This window comes from Ceratotherium simum, chromosome 16 (genome assembly GCF_057802395.1).
Source record: "Ceratotherium simum simum isolate JZ-2026a chromosome 16, ASM5780239v1, whole genome shotgun sequence".
NCBI lineage: Eukaryota > Metazoa > Chordata > Mammalia > Perissodactyla > Rhinocerotidae > Ceratotherium > Ceratotherium simum.
Window position 1 is genome coordinate 56241433 of NC_141915.1, and position 18653 is coordinate 56260085.

At 60.7% G+C, this 18653-nt stretch overlaps 2 protein-coding genes across 8 annotated transcripts in view; one reads left to right on the top strand and one right to left on the bottom strand.

The window, feature by feature from the left end:
• Positions 1–16978, top strand: part of MYO15B (myosin XVB) — a 34205-nt gene extending 17227 nt beyond the window's left edge. The window contains 43 exon segments of the mRNA XM_087441893.1: positions 997–1090; positions 1757–1813; positions 2123–2180; positions 2405–2535; positions 3233–3328; positions 3441–3676; positions 3761–3939; positions 4163–4235; positions 4714–4875; positions 5101–5201; positions 5311–5387; positions 5513–5597; positions 5797–5895; positions 6038–6159; positions 6257–6604; positions 6643–6772; positions 6944–7054; positions 7131–7395; positions 7474–7564; positions 7681–7900; positions 8362–8474; positions 8721–8780; positions 9315–9390; positions 9523–9641; positions 9827–9945; positions 10021–10162; positions 10437–10548; positions 10660–10829; positions 11264–11391; positions 11558–11615; positions 11708–11780; positions 12199–12275; positions 13890–13963; positions 14051–14166; positions 14259–14353; positions 14455–14532; positions 14650–14746; positions 14916–15061; positions 15229–15344; positions 15662–15795; positions 15986–16119; positions 16239–16379; positions 16540–16978. Of these exon segments, the coding sequence (XP_087298019.1) occupies positions 997–1090; positions 1757–1813; positions 2123–2180; positions 2405–2535; positions 3233–3328; positions 3441–3676; positions 3761–3939; positions 4163–4235; positions 4714–4875; positions 5101–5201; positions 5311–5387; positions 5513–5597; positions 5797–5895; positions 6038–6159; positions 6257–6604; positions 6643–6772; positions 6944–7054; positions 7131–7395; positions 7474–7564; positions 7681–7900; positions 8362–8474; positions 8721–8780; positions 9315–9390; positions 9523–9641; positions 9827–9945; positions 10021–10162; positions 10437–10548; positions 10660–10829; positions 11264–11391; positions 11558–11615; positions 11708–11780; positions 12199–12275; positions 13890–13963; positions 14051–14166; positions 14259–14353; positions 14455–14532; positions 14650–14746; positions 14916–15061; positions 15229–15344; positions 15662–15795; positions 15986–16119; positions 16239–16379; positions 16540–16599 (5173 nt within the window). The 3' untranslated portion in view covers positions 16600–16978.
• Positions 16979–16998: 20 nt separating this feature from the next.
• RECQL5 (RecQ like helicase 5) overlaps positions 16999–18653 on the bottom strand; it is a 35821-nt gene continuing 34166 nt past the window's right edge. For all 7 annotated transcript variants that reach the window (XM_087441601.1, XM_087441600.1, XM_087441598.1 and 4 more), the window contains 4 exons: positions 18542–18632; positions 18108–18332; positions 17828–17897; positions 16999–17729 (listed from right to left, as the gene is read on the bottom strand). In XM_087441601.1, coding sequence (XP_087297727.1) covers positions 17629–17729; positions 17828–17897; positions 18108–18332; positions 18542–18632 — 487 coding nt within the window. In that variant the 3' untranslated portion in view covers positions 16999–17628. The remainder of the gene's footprint in view (positions 17730–17827; positions 17898–18107; positions 18333–18541; positions 18633–18653) is intronic.

Sequence of the window (18653 nt, forward strand, 5' to 3'; positions counted from 1 at the left end):
GTGTAGGTCCAGCCCCAGGGGAACCAACCCAGCCCGCTGGAGCAGAGCGCCCCAAACTTAACCACCAGGGCTGGCCCAGCTTTGTAGTATATTTTGTCAGTATACTTTGTAGTATAGTGAAGTGAGAGATTGTGATGCCTCCAGCTATGTTATTTTTTCTCAGGATTGCTTTGGCTATCTCATTGTGATTTTGATTTGCATTTCTCTAGTGACTAATGATCTCGAGAATCTTTTCATGTGTTTCTTGGCCATTTGTGTATCTTATTTGGAGAAATGACTATTCAAGTGCTCTGCCTGCTTTTTAATTGGGTTGTTTGTCTTGTCATTGAGCTGTAGGAGTTCTTTATATGTTCTGGATATTATATGTCAAATATGGCAATTCCCAAATGGTCCCCCATTCTGTGGGTTGTCTTTTCACTCTCTTGATAGTGTCCTTTGATGCACGAAAGCTATAGATTTATTTTTAAATGTTTATCCTGCTCAGGGCTCCTTCATTGAGGAGTCTGGTCTTTCTTATATCCGGAAAATCCTCAAAGACATTATCTGTTCCAGGATCTCCTATTAGATTTCAAGTGATGTTATTTTTTTTCACTTTTAGAAGTTCTGCGCCTTAAATAATAATATGCCAAACTCAATTCTAAACGTGTCTGTTGATTCATTTAATCTTCCCATGGGGCAAGTATTACAAAAATCCTCATTTTACAGGTGATGAAAATAAAACACAGAGTGGTGAGGTAACTTATCCAAGAGCACAGTGACTAAATAGTAGGGGAATGAACCCAGGTGGTCGGCTCCAGAGTCTAAGATCTTAATCCGCTATGCCAAACACCTCCTCAGTTAACTTATTCTTTTAAAGTCCTGTCCTTTCCGTGGCTTCTGTTAAGCACCGGGGGTTTCACTGGCCCAGGGTCAGCTTTTACACTCCTGTCTTGGCCTGGAGGATTCAGGGACCTCATGCAAGTTTGGATTCCTCACCACCCCCTTCCCGGCCTCCAGGAAGCGGTACCTCCGGCGGCAGGCGGCTCTGGGACAGCTGAACGCCATCCTGCTGGTGGCCCGGCCCCTGCTCTGGAGACGGCGGAGACTGCAGGTGAAGTGTCGGGGGGGCTGCTGCACGGGGCAGCTCAAGGTAGAAGCCAAGCAGCTTTGCTGGCCCAGTTGGCAGAATCCCGACAGTGTCCACCCTCCTCGCCCAACTGCATGAGGACTGAGGCCTCAGAGACCATTGCGGGTCGAGCTCTTCCCGTTTCTCTCTGCCTGGCCAGAGTAGGCTTTGCCTTCCTTCATCCTGCCTATCCCCCAGGGCCTGACTCCACCCTCCCTGTCTGAGGTGACTTCCTGTCCCCTCCAGGCCTCCCTTGGGGCCTGCCTGCTCCCCTTTCTCCCTGATGACTTCAATTTGAGGGTCATAAAGCAACTCAAAGGTCAGTGCCCACATACTGCCCATGTACTGCCCCCATCTCTGGCCCCTCCCTGGCTGGACTTTGTCCCCTGGGATCATTCCTTCTCTTCTTCCTGCCCTCTTCCTGGTACCAGGCAGACAGTCAGTGACACCCACAGCGCTAAGGCTGGTGAGGGCTCCTGAGGGCCGGGGCAGGTTGCTGGCTCCTCTGGGTCTGTGTTTCTTCCTCTGCTGGTGGCAGGGCCTCCAAGGGGCAGGAGGGGGCAGCTGAACTGCTGACCTGGGGAGGAGCCACTAGGAGGCTCATGGTGACTCCCCACGAGGACATCAGCTCTTCCCACATCTCCCCAACAGCTTGGGCATTGGCGTAGCTGGCACGGCGGCGGGGCCTCTGAGAAGGTGCCAAGCATGGTAGGTGGCCTGGAAGCTGGAGGGTGTCTGATGGGGTATGAACCTGCTGAACCTGGCATGGCTTGAGGTCAAGCATGAGGTCCCGGGGTGCCACCAGGGGTCCTGTCCCTCAAGGGCATCTGGTGTGACCCCTGAGAGGAGGCCTGGGGTGCCCTTAATTTCCATCTGAGGGCTTCTGGGGCCCGGTGTGTTTGAGTGTCCAGGATCAGAATCCTTTGGAGGGGAGGTTTATAGTCCTGGGGCTGAGGAGGGACACTGGGTCCCTGTGCCCCCTCCCTTAGTACCTGATCAATTGCTCCTCTCTGCCAGGAGCTGGGGTGCTTGGAGATCCCGGCTGAGCTGGCTGTCATGCTGAAGACAGCAGAAGGTGAGTCTTGATTGGTGTCCCTCTTGCCACCACCTCTCCACCAGTCCCTCTACTTGCAGTGGGTCTGTCCCTGTGGTCCCTCCCTCTGATGCTGTGGGCTCCCCTGAGCTCACTGCCCAGCTCCCTCTGCACAGGGCTGGGGGCTGATGGTGAGGGGTGGGGGCGCTGCTAGAGCCAGGTATCACACCTGGGTGTTTCCGGGCTCCCTCCCGTGCTGTCCTCAGGCCGTCAGCACACCCTAGCCAAAAGCATCACCGAGTCCCTGCCCCCGGAAGTTCCTGCCCGTGTCAGCCTGACGCTCCCGCCGGACATTGACCAGTTCCCCTTCTCCAGCTTCATCTCCATCAGCTTTCAGGTGGGCCCCCAGGCCTCAGCTCTTCCTGGCTGACCCCCACAGTTCCCAGATAGTAGCCCCTGCGAGGCAGAAGCTGTGTCTATGCCTCTTTGTCCACCCTCCCGCCTCCTTTTCCTGTCACGGGGGCCGTGGACGCAGCTACATTGCTCGGAAAACATCTGTTGAACCTAAATGTCTCACTCGCTAGTGTTACTTAGATCCGTACTGCCACACCTTTGTTACACCTGTGGCATTGCCCTGCCTTTGAAGTCATGTCGTTGAAGCATGTGTAATGACAAGGCAAATTGTCCCAGCTGCAGTGTTGAATACAAAAGCCAGATTCAAAACTGCACGTAGAGTATGATTCCAATTTTGTTAATAACAACAATGGGGGCTGGCAACGTGTGTATCTCCGCATAGAAAGTGAGACTAGGGAGAGAGAGGCTAAAATATTACCTGTGGTTATATCTGGCAGTGGAATGTTAATGGTGGTTTTTATTCTTTATCCTTTTCCATGTTTTCTGAGTTTTCTGCATGCAGGGGCATCAATTTTCTAATCAGAAAGAGCCGTTAAGTTGCATTTTTAAGATCTTTTTCTGTATCAGCCCCCTCCCTCTCCCAGGGCGCATGCTCCCATGGGGCTCCCCTGGGGCTCTCTCCAGCAGGTCAGCAGAGACCAGCCCCTGTTCAGGCGCTGTGTCACCCTCCTTCTTTGCAGGAGCCATCCCTACCCAGCCCTGGGCAGCTGCTGACCAAGCCCCTGACCCGGCTAGATGGTGAGAACCCTCAGCATGCCCTGGATATCAACAAAGTGGTGAGTGACACATTGAGGAGTGGACAGGGCGGGCCTGTCCCTGGCTCCTGGGTGCTGGCTGGGCACAGGGGAGCCCTGCATGTCCTGCCCTGGCATCACTTTGTATCTGCAGATGCTGCGGCTCCTAGGGGACGGGTCCCTGCCGTCGTGGCAGGAGCAGACCATGGGCGAATACCTGGTGCGACAGGGGCAGCGCCGGCCGGGGCTGCGGGACGAGCTCTTCAGCCAGCTCGTGGCCCAGCTCTGGCACAACCCAGATGAGCAGCAGAGCCAGCGCGGCTGGGCCCTCATGGCCGTCCTGCTCAGTGCTTTTCCCCCAATGCCCACCCTGCAGAAGCCACTGCTCAAGTAAGGGGCCTGGCAGGTGGGGGCACAGTGGGTGGGGTCAAGGGGATGCCCCGCCCCCACAGCAGCCCTGTGCTGTCCCTGCAGATTTGTATCTGACCAGGCCCCCAGAGGCATGGCAGCTCTGTGCCAGCACAAGCTGCTGGGGGCCCTGGAGCAGACGCAGCTGGCCCCTGGGTCCGCACGGGTCCACCCACCCACCCAGCTCGAGTGGACAGCCGGATGGCGGCGGGGCCGCATGGCGCTGGACGTCTTCACCTTCAACGGTCATGCCCGCTCCTGCTTAGGCTTCCCCAGGCCCCAGGCAGAGCCGGCCCTGCTCCCTCGCCGTCCCTGGACCCCCTTTCTGCCTCAGCACCCCCCCGCCACCACCCCGTGACCCTGATCTCCCTTCTGTCCTGCTTTTCGTCCCCATGGGGACAGCAGCCCCTTCCCGTCAGGGTGGACCCTGCTGTCTCTCACTCTTGCCTCCCACTCCTTGTCCTGCAGAGGAGTGCTACTCGGCCGAGGTGGAGTCCTGGACCACGGGGGAGCAATTTGCTGGGTGGATACTGCAGAGCAGGTATGGGGCAACTGGGATGGGGGGAGTGTGGCCAACACTGACCATAGTCCTGTGCTCCTCCTGGGTCCTCCTCCTCCCAGCCCACTCTCCCGCCAAGCGCCTCCCAGCAGCTCCTGCAGGCCCAGGACCAAAGCCTGCTCCCTGGAGTGATTGGAGAGGCAAAGTGAGGGGGTGAGGGGACAGGATCCAGACAGTAGATCCAAGATGGGGAGCAAGAGCAGAGTTTATACCTACGGTCCAGATTCTGATGAAACGGGTCAATAAATAAACGCGAGCATCAGAGCCCATGTAGAAGTAGAGGGTTGTGAGTTGCAAATAAAGGAGAGCTGTCTGAGTGAAGCCGGGCTCCTCACCCAGGTCCCTGTCCCCTTCTGCAGCCCCTTCCCCTTGGTCCACCCTCGGGTGGGGTCCTTGCCCCTTTGGGGTGGTCATCTGCCTGGCTGACCACCCCCATACTGCACACCCTTGTCCCACCCAGAGGCCTGGAGGTGCCCCCGCGTGGCTGGTCCGTGTCATTGCACTCTGGAGACTCCTGGCAGGACTTGGCTGGCTGCGACTTCGTGCTGGACCTGATTGGCCAGACGGAGGACCAGGGGGATCCGGCTGGTCCCCGCAGCTACCCCATCGCTCCCCGTGGCTCGTAGGTGCCTCCCCAGCACCCCTGTGCCTGCTTCTGTTCCTGTCCTGTCGTAGGTGACCCTCAAAGCCACCCTCTCACACCCTGGGGTTGACAGGTGCTGCTGCAGGCCCAGCCCTCCCACCTAAGCCTCCTTTCACCCTGTGGGGACGACCCCCACAGCAGCTTCTACACTTGGCCTCTGCCTGGGCACCACCCCCAGCCGAGGCACCCCCTTATCTCCTGCAGAGCCGAGGACATCCCCCCCGCCCCTGGCATCCAGGCCCCCTCACTGCCTCCAGGTCCCCCTCCAGGTCCAGCCCCCACACTGCCCAGCAGAAGCCACACAGGTAAGGCCGGCTGGGACTGGGCACACAGAGGTTGGCAGAGTGCTGGGAATGGGGGCACAGGAAGCCCCAAGCCCAGGCGGGTAACATTAACCCTCCTCTGGCCCCCCAGGCCGGTCACAGACCTCGGGGAGCCTGGACGGCTTCCTGGACCACCTCTTCGAGCCAGTCCTCTCCTCAGACCTCAGTGTGAGTATCCTGCACACACACCCCACCCTATCCCTGCCCCTACCTGACTGGAGTCTCTGCTGCCCCTCCCATCTCACCCAGGGCTCTAGCTCTGAACCTTTGACCTGTGACCTTTGTCCCTTTAGGATCTGGAGCAAGTCTGGGCTCTGAGAGGCCGCATGAAAGGAGGGGGCGCCATGGGGCCCATGCAGCAAGGCAGCTACCCCATGGGTGAGTGCGGGGCCAAGCATCCATCCAGGGTCTCCCCGGCCCAGCAGCATGGGCAGGTGTGGCCTGGGACCCCCAGGCAGTTGGGGTCAGAGCTCCAGCCAGCACCCTGGTGGCCCTACTCTTCTCTTTGCTTGCGGCTGGAGGGAGGTGGTCTGTGAGCCTAGGTAGGGACCGACCTGGGAGGCCCCTATTCCCTCAGTGTACCCAGGTATGGTGCAGCTGCCCGGATACCAGCCAGCCATGATGCCTGCACCCATGCCCATGATGCCTGTGATGGGCGCAGTACCCCCCATGCCAGGTAAGGCTGGGCCAGAGGCACTGGGTCTTTCTCAGGTAGGGACTGAAGGACTGAGAGCCAGGGGCCCAGAGGGCGCAGTGGGCAGAGGGCTGCAAGCTTGGCTGTAGTGCTCACCCGCCCTGCCCACCTGCCACACTTGCAGCCATGGTGGTGCCACCACAGCCCCAGCCCCAGCCCCAGCCCCAGCCCCTGCTTCCTACTGTGGATGCGAGACAGCTGGCGGTCCAGCAGCAGAACTTCATCAACCAGCAGGCACTGATTCTGGTGAGAGTGGGCAGGGCCCACGCATTGCCTAGTGGGAACAGGTCTGTGGGGTGGAGTCAGGCCAGCTCTTACCTGGCCCACTGCCCTACCCCTTCAGGCCCAGCAGATGACCGCCCAGGCCATGACCCTGTCCCTGGAGCAGCAGACACAGCAGCGCCAGCACCAGCGCCAAGCCCAGGCCCCGGCCCCGGCCCCAGCCCAGGCCCCTGCCCCTGAAGCTGCCTCCCTGACCCCATCCCCAGCCATCACCCCCAAGCCCAAGAAGCCCAAGGCCCCTCAAGAGGAGCCAGAGCAAGAGCTGGAATCGGCGGGTGCCTGCCTGAGGGTGAGAGGCCGAGGCCAGGCAGATGGCAGAGCCTGGGATGGGGGCCACCGGCTCCCGGGCTGCAGGGATGGAGGACACGGGGTGGGGGGAGCAAGAAGACGCAGAAAAGATGCTGCTAGGCCCCAGCCCCAGCGATCTGAGGGGGCTCGCTGTGAGAGTGGGGGCTTGGCTGGCAGAGCTGCTCCTTCACTTCCCCTTCCTGCCAGCAGGAGACCTCTCAAGAGGCAGAAGACAGGCCCTGGCGGCCCAAGAGCTTCCAGCAGAAACGGGACTATTTCCAGAAGATGGGTGAGGGTGCTTGGGGTGGCAGGCCCCACACAGAAACTTGACCACTGCCCCAGCCTGGCCAGGGGACAGTGGGGTGCACTCTACTCCCCTGGGTCAGTATGGCTTGTCCAGGAGCCCTGATGGGCAGGCCAGGTGGAGGGTAACAGACAGGGCCATCTGGGGCACTTACAGGGCAGCAGCAGATCAAGGTGAAGATGGTGAAGCCTCCAGCCAAGGTACAGATCCCCCAGGGGACAGAGCAGGAGGAGGAGGAGGAGCAGGAAGAGGAGGAACCGCGAGCAGGTGGTGGGGAGATGGGGGAGGGCCAGGCCCCACGGATCTGCACAGGGTCTCACATGTTTCTTCTCTTCCTGCTCAGTGCCGTTCCCTCCTCCGCCCCCGCCCCCGCCGCCAGTAGTGAAGAAGCCACAGTCACAAGGTGGGGCCAAAGCTGCACAGGAGGCTGAGGCTGAGCCAGCCCAGAAGGTGGGGCCTGGTGGTGATCGGCAGGCCCAGGGCAGAGCTGTGGTGCGCAACTCAGAGCCCACGCCCCGGCGGGCAGAGCCCAGCAGGGAGATCCGCAACATCATCCGCATGTACCAGAGCCGCCCGGGCCCCATGCCTGAGCCCGTGCAGCCGTCCAGGTGGGCCCCAGTGAGGGACTGGGGCTGCCCGTCCCCAGGGAGTCACCCTGTGGACTTGTGACCTCTTCTTTCTCCCAGGAGGCCCCCCAAAAATTTCATGAAGAAAAACAATCCTAAGGATGAAGCTCTGGCTAAGCTGGGGATCCATGGTGCCCACTCGTCCCCTTGGGTGAGGCCTTGTCCCGCCCAGAGCATGGCTGCTCTGCTCTGGAGTCCGAGGCTCTCTGGGGTAAACTTGGCCTTGTCCCTAGACACAGCCTGTGTGCCTTCTCTGTGCCTTCCCAGGTGCTGCCCCCCAGCCCAGGGAAGGGCCCCCCACCAGCTGTGGCCCCTCACCCCAAGGCCCCACCACAGCCTGGGCCCTCCAGCTCCATCAAGGAGAAGCAGAGGCACCTTCGCGAGCTGTTTGGCACAACCCCACCCACTGCCCAGGCACCCCCACCTCCACCAGCGCCCCCATTGCCTCTGCCTGGGGACCTGGGGACCCCTCCCGCTGAGCCCCACGGTAAGGAACCCCATATCCCTATGCCGTGGGCTTCGCTGGGGTGGAGGCAGGATTCCCAACAGCCTCTGGGTGCTCATGGCTGAGGTCAGCTGCTCAGCCTTCTGGACTTTGGAGCTGTGGGTAAGGAGCCCCGGCTTCTGCGTTCCTGCCCAGGGCAGGGCCCGGGCACCCCTGGGCTGTGTCTGGCACTGTCACACACAGGGCGTCGTCCTCAGTGCAGACCTGGCAGCTCTGTCAGGAATTTAGTGGCCCTGCTGACGTGGTGAGGGACAGCAGGGAAAGTTTAAGGGCCGGAAATGGAGTCAGGAGATGGGACCGTGGGCGGGATTGAGGCAGCAGAGGTTGAGCAAGCCGGGCCTTCGCAGGGCCCTAGGGAGGTGAAGGTCTTCTCTCCCCATGCCCGCGTCATTCCGGCTCTGGCAGCTCCTCGCCTGATGCTCTTTGGCCCCTTTCTCTGCCAGGCTTAATGGTGCCCATGGGGGACCAGGGGGTCTCCACCCAGCTGCTCGTGCCCTCGGGCAGCGTGTGCTTCTCCTATGCCAGCGCCCCCTGGAAGTTGTTCCTACGCAAGGAGGTGGGCACAAGGGCGGAGCCGCAACCTGGCCTCTCTTTGGGCTGCGGAGGGGCCGCAGGCTGTGGGAGACCCTGCCTGGGACCCCAGCATCTCCTCCCCACACACAAACACTGGGGGCTGCCTCCCCACTACCCACCTCCTCAAGCCTGGTTTTCCATCTGGGCCTGGGAGGCACAGGTGAGGTGGGAGGGGGCTGGGCAGGGGCTCCATTCCCACCGGCTCTCGCTTCCCCACGCCCTCCTGCAGGTGTTCTACCCCCGGGAGAACTTCAGCCATGCCTACTGCCTCAGGCTCCTCTGTGAGCAGGTGAGAGCCCAGCCCCACTGCGATGCGTACAGACAGATGGCCCCCAGACCTGGGCAGCACTTCTGGGCACTTGCTGTGCTTCAAGCTCCGCCTTCATTTACTTAATCCTCACAATGTCCCGAAGAGTAAGGACCCCTGTTGGCCATAACGAGGATTAAAAATAAAGTGTATACATTACCAAACACAGGCTCCAGCACACAGCAGGCGCTCACTGGTGCTTGTTCCCTTGCCACCTCTGGCAAGACTGTGCTGTTCCTCCAAATTCCACAGTAGCCTCCCCTCCTTCCCTAAGCTCTGTTCCTTCAGGGAAGCTCATCTCAGCTGACGGAGGGACAGCAGCCCCACCAGTGCGGGCAGTTGCAGGGAGGCAGGTGGGAGCTCTGGGCGGACGTGGCCCTGGGCTTGGAAGCCCCACATCCCTCCTTGCTCCACCTACACCCCCCGGGGCTCTCTAGCTTTTCCTCCACGCGTGGCTGCTTCTGTGGTGGGCTGTGGCCTCAGGACGTGGCGGTGACTGCCTGGCTCTGCCCCCAGATCCTGAGGGATACCTTTGCCAAGTCCTGCATCCGGATCTCCCAGGATGAGCGGCGCAAAATGAAAGACCTGCTGGGTATGGTCCAGGGACCCTGGAGTCAGGGAGCTGTAGTGCTGGGGGCTAGGCCTGCCCCAAGGGAGGGAGAAAACTCTGAGGTCCCCCCTGTGAGGGAGCCTGAGAACAGTCTGGGGCTGTTGTTGCCTGCAGGAGACCTAGAGGTGGGCCTGGACTCACTCAACACCGCTGAGGACAGTGTCAAGAAGCGCATCGTGGTGGCCGCTAGGGACAACTGGGCCAATTACTTCTCCCGCATCTTCCCCGTCTCGGTCAGTGAGGCTGAGTGTGGCGGTACCCCAGTCTGGATCCCAGTGCACACAGCATGGGCCTTCTGCAGCAAGGCCTAGAGCTGGAGGTGTGGTGGGCCTCAGTGGAAAGACAAAGAACAGCACTGGCCCTGTGCAGCCCCAGGGCATCCAGGAGCCTGTCTGTGACCCAGTCACCTTCTGGGCAGGGCGAGAGTGGCAGTGACGTGCAGCTGCTGGGTGTGTCCCACCGGGGGCTGAGACTGCTCAAGGTGACTCAGGGCCCCAGCTTCCACCCTGACCATCTGAAGACTCTCTGCTCCTACAGGTAAGCCTTGGTGGAGGGGTGGGGTGGATGGGGTGGAGAGATGGCCCCCAGCTTATGCCCCCACCCTGTGCACAGCTTTGCTGAGGTGCTGGGCGTGGAGTGCCTGGGCAGCTCCACCCTGGAGCTGTCACTGAAGAGTGAGCAGCTGGTGTTGCACACGGCCCGGGCGAATGCCATCAAGGCCATGGTTGAGCTGTTCCTGAGGGAGCTCAAGAAGGCAAGCACGGGCCGGGCAGGGGACTGGGCGGGGGGCCGGGCAGGGGGCCTCCACGAATGCTGCATCACACCCTGTCTGGTTTGGCTGGTCTCAGGGCTGTCAGCCACGCTCCCTCAAGCTGCCTGGGGTGGGGCTGGGAATTCGGGCTGGGTCCCTGGAACTCTGGGGTGCTGGCTGGAGAGTGAGGCCACCATGGGGAGCAGGTGGGGTGCGGCAGAACGGAGGTCACAGGCAGGCTAGCTGCTCTGTTGCCTGCTCACTCGCCTGCCTGCAGGACTCCGGCTACGTCATTGCCTTGCGAAGCTACATCACTGACGACAGCAGCCTCCTCAGCTTCCACCGTGGGGACCTCATCAGACTGTTGCCAGTGGGCACTCTGGAGCCAGGTATCCCCAGGGGCCAGCAGAGCGGCTGGCACAGGGAGGGCAGCATGTGGCGGAGCCTCCGAGGAAGCGAGAGGCCAGGTGGGTGAGGCGCGGGCCTTGGATGCCTTCCAGGCTGGCAGTTTGGCTCCTCCGGGGGCCGCTCTGGACTCTTTCCTGCTGACATAGTGCAGCCAGCTGCTGCTCCAGACTTCTCCTTCTCGCCAGAGCAGAGGAGTGGCCGGCACAAGAGTCAGCTGCAGCACAGAGAGCCAGGGCTGGCTCACTGGGATAGGGCATCGGAGGTGAGGAAGACGGGAGAGGCGGAGGCGAGGCCTAACTAGGAGTGGAGGAAGGAAAGGGCTCGGTTGCCCCAGAGCGGTGAAGACCACCCTGCCGCCCACTGGGCAGCGCTTCATCTGATGCTACCCCTCTGCCCTCGCCCAATTTCTTGCCTCGTCTCCCCAAGGAGACTGTGGGCTCCCTGCGGGCAGGGGCTGGGCTATACACCCCTTGTGTGTTCCTCATGGTACTTAGTTTACTGCTGTCCTAGAAGATGCTCAATAAACAGCTCTTGACTTCCCTGGCTCCTGGTGGTGTGCTCACTGTAGCCGCTCTGCCTGCTCCTCTTGTGTTGGGCTGGGTGGAGGCCTGGGCAGAGCCTCTGAACAGGCCAGTGGGCACTCTGGTGGCACTAAGTCTCCTGTGCTCCCAGCGCCCCGCCTGCCCCCAGAGCCAGGCACACAGTGATGACTCGGAGGCCACTAGCCTACCCCTCTCTGTGGCCGACCTCTCTCTGTCCACGGACTCCCACAACTACACCATGCAGGAATTTGCCCTGCGCTACTTCCGGAAGCCCCAGACCTTGTGAGTGCCCTTGGCCTACCCCTACGCCTGTCTGTCCTCAATCTCCCTGAAGTGGGCCTCTCTGCCCAGAGCCACCAGGCCAGTACCCTTAGCACCCTCCTACATAGCCTGGGACGGGGTCAGGAGGGCCGAGCAAGCAGGGCTGTCCTCCCCTCTGCCCCCTCAGGCTGGACCAGACAGGTGGAGGTGCTGAGGGGAAGGCCAGCCTGGTACAGTATACCAAGGTAAGGGGGATAGGTGGGGAGGAGTCGGGCAGTGGATCTGCCCTCTGGCCCCCAAGGACCCCAGACCCACAGCCCAGCCTCTTTGGCCACAGGCTCCCATCCAGGAATCGCTCATCAACCTCAGTGATGAGGACATGAACAGGCAGGCTGTGGAAAGCTTCCGGGGTGAGTGGCCACAGCATCCTGGGTCCCCATGTCTGCAGTGCCTTGGACCTAGGCTGCTGGTCACCTTCTCTCCTCGAGTTTGCCAACTCATGGGAGCTCACTGGTGGTTCCTACACCCCCATGGCCCTCATCCACTTCTACTCATGCCCAGGGGGTTGTGGGTTGTGGGTTGTGTGGAGTCAGGGCTGGGAGGCAGCAGTGGGTCCAGCTTTCTCTGTGCTGTGTGTAGCCATGGGTGCCCACAGAATCTCTCTGAGCCCTATTTCCTCATTGGTAGGGCTGAGACTGCCACTCTGCCTGGCTCACATGCGTTTTGAGAGCAAGACATGAGATGGCAGGGGAAGGCCCTGCGTAGTGACAGTATTAGCCAGGGCCAGGCCCCCAGCCCAGCTTACCATGCTTTCCATCCTCCCTGCAGCTCTGATGCAATTTATGGGGGACCAGTCTAAGCCCCGGGGCAAGGATGAGATGGATCTCCTTTATGAGCTGTTGAAGGTAAGCAAGATCTGTGTGTGCTGGAAGGAAACTGCGAGCCCAGAGGACCTGTTCCTATCCTCCTGCCTGGGCCAGAATGCGATGCCCCTTCCCTTGGTCACCATTCATTCAAATTATCCAAAAATATTTATTGAGCACCTACTCCATGGTGGGAGTGTGGGAGTGCATCAAGCAGGCCACATTCCCGCACAGCTTACAATCTAGTGAGAGAGGACAGTCGGTAAATCATGATGCAATGTGTCCAGGAGTAAGAAGTGCGGTGGAAGATGATAAAGCAGTAGAAGGGGCTGCCTCAGTGCAGAAGGCTTGGTGACAAGGTGACACTGGAGCAAAGATCTGAAGGAAGCTAGGGAGTGAGGCATGTGTGGCAGCACATGCAGGCGGAGGGGCAGGGGGGACTGTCCTGTGGAGAGGGTGAGCCTCAGCACCAGCCAGGCCAGCATGGCTGGAGCCCAGCGAGCGAGGGGAGAGTGGAGGATGAGGCCTGGAGAGACGGTGGTCCAGGTCAGGGCAGGCCTTGTAGGGACTCAGGTTTTTCAAGGGTTTTTTATTTTTTTGTGAGGAAGATCAGCCCTGAGCTAACATCCATGCTAATCCTCCTCTTTTTTTGCTGAGGAAGACTGGCTCTGAGCTAACATCTATTGCCAATCCTCCTCCCTTTTTTTCCCCAAAGCCCCAGTAGATAGTTGTACGTCATAGTGGCACATCCTTCTAGTTGCTGTATGTGGGACGCGGCCTTAGCATGGCTGGAGAAGCGGTGCGTTGGTGCACGCCCGGGATCGGAACCCGGGCCGCCAGTAGCGGAACGCACGTGCTTAGCCGCTAAGCCACGGGGCTGGCCCCAAGAGCGATGGGTTTGAAGAGAGACTTGGCTTACATTTTGCAGGGTTGCTCTGGCTATTGTTTGCGATTCTGGGGGTGTAAGGGCAAAAGGAGGTTATTGCAATGATCCCAGGTGAGAAATGGTGCTGGCTCAGGCCTCTAGGCAGCAGCAGTGGGAGGAGACCCAGAGCAGCAGGGTCTGCTGTGGATTGCATGTGGGGTGTGATAGAGAGGGGCCAAGGATGACACTGAGGCCTTGGCCAGGACAATGATTGTCTTCGACAAGGAAGCCTGGGGGCAAGGTGGGTCTGGGCTGGTAGAGGAATCTGTTTTGGACATGTGAAGTCTGAAGTCCCAGACTTGCAAGTGGAGGGCCTGGGGTTCAAGGGAGAAGTCTGGGCTGGAGGCAGATACCCAGAGTCATCAGCAGATGGATCATCAGGGAGCAAGTGTACACAGAGCCCATGGGCACCACAGCCCTTAGAGGTCAAGGAGATAAGGGGAGCCAGCACAGAAGATAAGACAGAGGGACCAGAAATGGAGGAAGACAGGGCTGAGTGCAGCCCTGAGGCAGGAAAGGACAGTGACAGGGAGCGACCAGTTGTGCAAAGATCTTTGTGAGACAAAGATCGAGAGATGACCACTGGGCTGTCACCTTGACTTGGCCCCCAGCCCATGGCCATTAGAAGGATTTCTTCCTGATTTCAGATGACACGCCACCCCTCACTCCACCACACTGAAGCTCTGCCCCCGCTCCCTTGCCCTGCCGACCTACCCTTTCTGTCCCCGCAGTTGTGCCAGGAGGAGAATCTCAGGGATGAGATTTACTGCCAGGTCATCAAGCAGGTCACAGGACACCCCCAGCAGTGAGTGTGGGGGACTGGTGGGGAGAGGCAGAGGGCAGCTCGGGCTGTGGTCTGGCCAGCTTAAAGCCCAGGCTCTCTGCCCTGCAGGAAACTCTGTGCTCGAGGCTGGAGCTTCCTCAGCCTCCTCACTGGCTTCTTCCCGCCCTCAACCACTCTGATGCCCTATTTGACCAAGTTTCTGCAGGATTCAAGCCTGAGCCAAGGTGCCTGTGGGAGGGGCTTCCAGGCTGGGGTCTCAGCTGAGTGGGGAGGGGTTTGGAGATGCTTGTGACCCCAGCCTGGCTCCTCTCTGCAGAGCTGGCCCGGACCAGCCAGGAGCACCTCCAGCGCACAGTCAAATATGGGGGGCGCCGGCGGCTGCCCTTCCCGGGTGAAATGCAGGCTTTCCTGGTACTGGGGGTGCAGGCGGCTGGGCATTCTGGGACTCCTTGGGGTGGGGGAGCTGGGACCTCTATCCACTGGGGGACTGGCCCTACAACCTGTCTTGGCAGAAAGGGCAAACCATCCGCCTGCTTCTAATTCACCTGCCTGGGGGTGTGGATTACAGGACCAACATCCAGACTTTCACTGTGAGTGCGGGGCAACCAAGAGGGGGCTGGGGAGAGGCAGGGAAGCCGTGGGCATCAGTTCTGGGGACCCTCCCCCCGGCCTCCCTCCCACCATCATGGCCCTGTCCACGTGCCCAGGTGACAGCAGAAGTGCTGCAGGAGCTGTGCGGGCAGATGGGCATCACGGACCCTCAGGAAGTGCAAGAATTTGCCCTCTTCCTCATCAAAGGGGAAGGTGAGCCGCCTCGCCTGGGGAGGAAGGGCAGCCAGGCTGGACTCAGGGAGGTGGCTTACCAGCCAGGCCTGCACTTGTGCCCACGGGTGAGGCAGTTCCCATGCTGCGGCTGGCAGGGCTGCAGTGGGGCTGGCCCTGGGCAGGCTGTGGACCTGGGCTCCCCGTGCAGGCAAGCTGGTGCGGCCCCTGCAGCCCCACGAGTACCTCAACAGTGTGGTGGTGGACCAGGACGTGAGCCTTCACGGCCGGCGGCTCAGCTGGGAGACCCGGCTGCACTTCGATAATCCCACCTACATCAGCACCCACTACAGCCAGGTCAGCCCCACCTGCCCCTGGGCTGCTGTGCTGCTGGCAGTTTGAGTCCTGGCTGCAGCTTGAGGACGAGTCCCTGCCTGGGTGGGGGACCTCCAAGGCTCCCCTTCACGGAGAAGGGGTGGTGGGGGCTTTGGGGCACAGCTGTCCCCTCACTGTGCCTCCCGCAGGTGCTGCAGGACTACCTGCAGGGGAAGCTGTTGGTCAGCACCCAGGCAGATTCCCTACTGGCCAGGCTGGCCGCCCTCCAGCACCTCAGCAAGGCCTCTGAGGACACCCCCTCAGAGTGAGTGCAAGCGCGGCCCCCACACCTCCTGCCACTCCTCCTGTCCCTTCTGGTGCTGAGGCCTACCTCAGCACCCACCCCAAGGGCCTTTCCTTCAGCCCCTCCTCCGAGGTCAAGGCCACTTGACTTGTACCTTTCATGGCCCTAACTCCATGCAGCAGTGGAGGCTGTATACATCTGTCCTCCCCACCCCTAGCTCAAGGCCCACACCTCATTCATGTGTCCGGATCCCCAGTCTCACCCACAGTAGCCACTGCTGTATTCATTTATTTAGCACCTACTGTATGCCCAGCCTTGACTGACCAGCTGTGTCCTAGGCGAGACCTGGTGGCTTACTTGCCCAAGACGCTGCAGTGGCAGGTGAGCATGGCCACCATCAAGAGCCTGACAGGCCAGGAGCTGAGGCGGCTACAAGGATGCAGCTCCCAGGAAGCGCAGATCAGCTTCATCAGTGGGTCTGGGGCAAGGGGGCTGCTGGGGCGGAGACAGGAGGTGGGAGGCCCAGGAGAAACGGGTGAGGGTGGAGGGACCAAGTAAGCTTCTCCACCTGCCCTACCCCTCTCACCGGACCTGGGGGCCAAGCAGAGCAGGTCCCAGGGCCCCAGTGGCCAGAATTCCTGTTCTACTCCCTCCATCCCCAGAGGCCATGAGCCAGCTGCCCCTCTTTGGCTACACTGTCTACGTGGTGCTACGAGTGAGCGAGCTGGCCCTGCTGGGACCTGGCTTCCTAGGGCTCAACCGCCAGCACCTCATCCTCATGGACCCCAGCTCCCAGGTGGGCCAGGCTCCTGCCCCAGTGCAGGCCTGGGCACCCCTGGGCCATTCCTCTCCCACCACCTCCACTGACCCCCTCCCCTGAGAGAGCCCAAGCTCTGCTGTCTCTGCTGCCCCCAGAAACTGTGCTGCTCCATCGCCCTGAGGGAACTGCAGCGGATCCACCTGCTGAGCCCAATGGAGGAAGAGGGGCCCCCTGGACTGGAACTCAACTATGGTTCAGCTGACAGCCCCCAGACCATCTGGTTTGAGCTGCCGCAGGTGAGTGGTCAGTGTCTGACCACCCGGGGAAGGTGGCGAGTGCCTCACCCAGGCTTGGCTTGCCCGGGAGCCTGGGCCCAGGCCGATACCCACTGCTCAAGGGTGGTGTGGGCGGGGGCTGGCCGGGGAGCCCTGTCCTCACATGCCTGTGCCCGAGCAGGCCCAGGAGCTGAAGCACACCATCGCCTTCCTGCTGGACAGCGGCAGAGCTTCAGTTTAGTGGCCGGCATCACCCAAGAGGAGTGAGAGAGGGGTGGAGAGGAGAAAGGGGCCTCTCCCTGGCCCAAGTCTCACTTGGACAGTCTCCCTCGGGTGCCGTCAGGCCATTTTAGTTTGGACTTCAGCACAGCCCGGCTGGCCCATGTGGAGGCCATGAGGCAGGAGCTGCTATAGTGACATCAACCGGGAAAGATAGTAGCGAGAATCCCTCAGGGTGGGCCTGGGCCTGGGCCTGGGGTGGGGCTGCAGGAACTCAGCTTGGGCATCTTATGTTGCCTAGTCTGGGGGAGATGCCCACCTGGCCCCAGGCCCTGGCTCAAAATCAGCAGGAACCCAGGCCTGGGAGAAGCAGCTTCTAAAATAAAACTCCTGAGACAAAAGGGCTGTGTGTGCATGCGTGTGTCAGAACAAACAGGACTTTATTCCTCTGGTAGATGTCTCAGTCTGGCCTCGCCTTCCTGACCAGGAGCTGAGTGGGAGCAGGGCCTAGCTGCTGCCCCTCTTCCCCTGAATTCTGTACTTGGGGCCAGGCTGAAGGCTGGCATCGCAAGGGAAGGGGGTGGTGGGCAGAGGACCTGAGGCCAGCAGGGCTCTTCCTGAGGAGGCCCCAATGCCTTGGACAGGTAGGCCTCGCCCTGGCTTTCAGCCTAGTCAGTACAAGAGGTGGAGGGACTATTCCTTCTTCCTGTGCCCCTGGCAGCAGCGCACCACCCACCACCTTCTCATCTGGAGATCTGTCTCAGAAAACCCAGCCACGAGAGCCAGGAGAGGCAGGGAGTCTAGGAGAAAGAGGACCTTAAGCCATGCAGGCAGAAAGAATGGTGGGCTGACCTCTGGCCTCTGACCTTGATTTGGGAGGTGTTCAGGCCCATCTCCAAAGCAAGCTGTGGTTGGAAAGGGGAAGGACCCTGAGAAAAGACGATGCCCCTGGTGGCAGCAGGCCTGCCCACCTTCCCCATTCCTGAGTGAGGCCCAGGTGGCGCACAGTCGAGTCTGGGGGAGGACACTGGCCCTGCTGGGCAGCAGTCCATCATCTCTGTGGGCCACACAGGCCGTGCCAGTCTGCTTCACTCTCGCACCGGGCCCGGCCGTGGAAGAACAGCTTGATGAGGTTCTGGGCCTCTTCTTTCACTAGAGATTCGGGGGGTGGGGGAGTGAAACATGAGGGCCAGGCTCCTCCCTGCAGAGCCCCACCAGGTGCCTCCTGGCCCAGCGATGCAGGCACTCACCGCTCCTTCCAGGAGAGGTCTTCTGAGTCAGCGAGTGTGAGAGGTGGCGGGCAAAGGCTTTAAACAATTCCTGCAAGCAGAGGGCAAAAAGGAGCAGACAGCACCGACCCCTGCCCTGCCCCTGGAGTGACTCAGGGGCAAGGCAGACCGAGGGAGGGGCAGCTGGCCTCAGGACAAGCCTGCTTCCACCCTGCTTTGTCCTGGGGCTCACACTCTATGCCCCCGCTGCACCCAAGTATCCCAGGCTTAGGGGAGGGCAGAGCCCACCCCCCCACCCTACCTTGGATGCAAACTTGCCCTCCTTGTAAAAAGGCGTCAGGCACTTGACCACAACGTTCGCAGCCTCCTTCAGGGAGATGCCAGGAGCTGAAAGCTGGCAGGAGCCTTTGGCCATGGTGTTCAAGGTACCCTGATCGCTGGCCGAAATGCTGCCCTTGGCCTCAGCTAATACGGAGGCCTTGGCTGAGGGGCGAGGCCTCTTCTGAGCCTGGCTCTCTGGGTGTTCCTGGGCAGAGCCACAGTAGAGGATCACTCTTGGGCTCCCTGTCACTGGCCCATCTCCTCATTCTGGAAGCTGGGCCGCAGCACACACTGGCTCTCTCTAGCCCCTGGGATGTGGAGATGATTTTACCCCAACTCCTAACCCAGAGCAGAGCAGATACCACCTGGTTCACAGGCCTTCTCCCTCCCCCGTGGCCTTGTCCTTGTCAGTACCTGCTGGGGCCTGGGCCGCTTGTCCCTCTGCATCTCCTTTGTGGGGGTGGGCTGGCCTTCAGGGGGCTCCTGGTCTCTGAGTGGGCAGGCACTGGCCGGAGGGGAGAGCAGG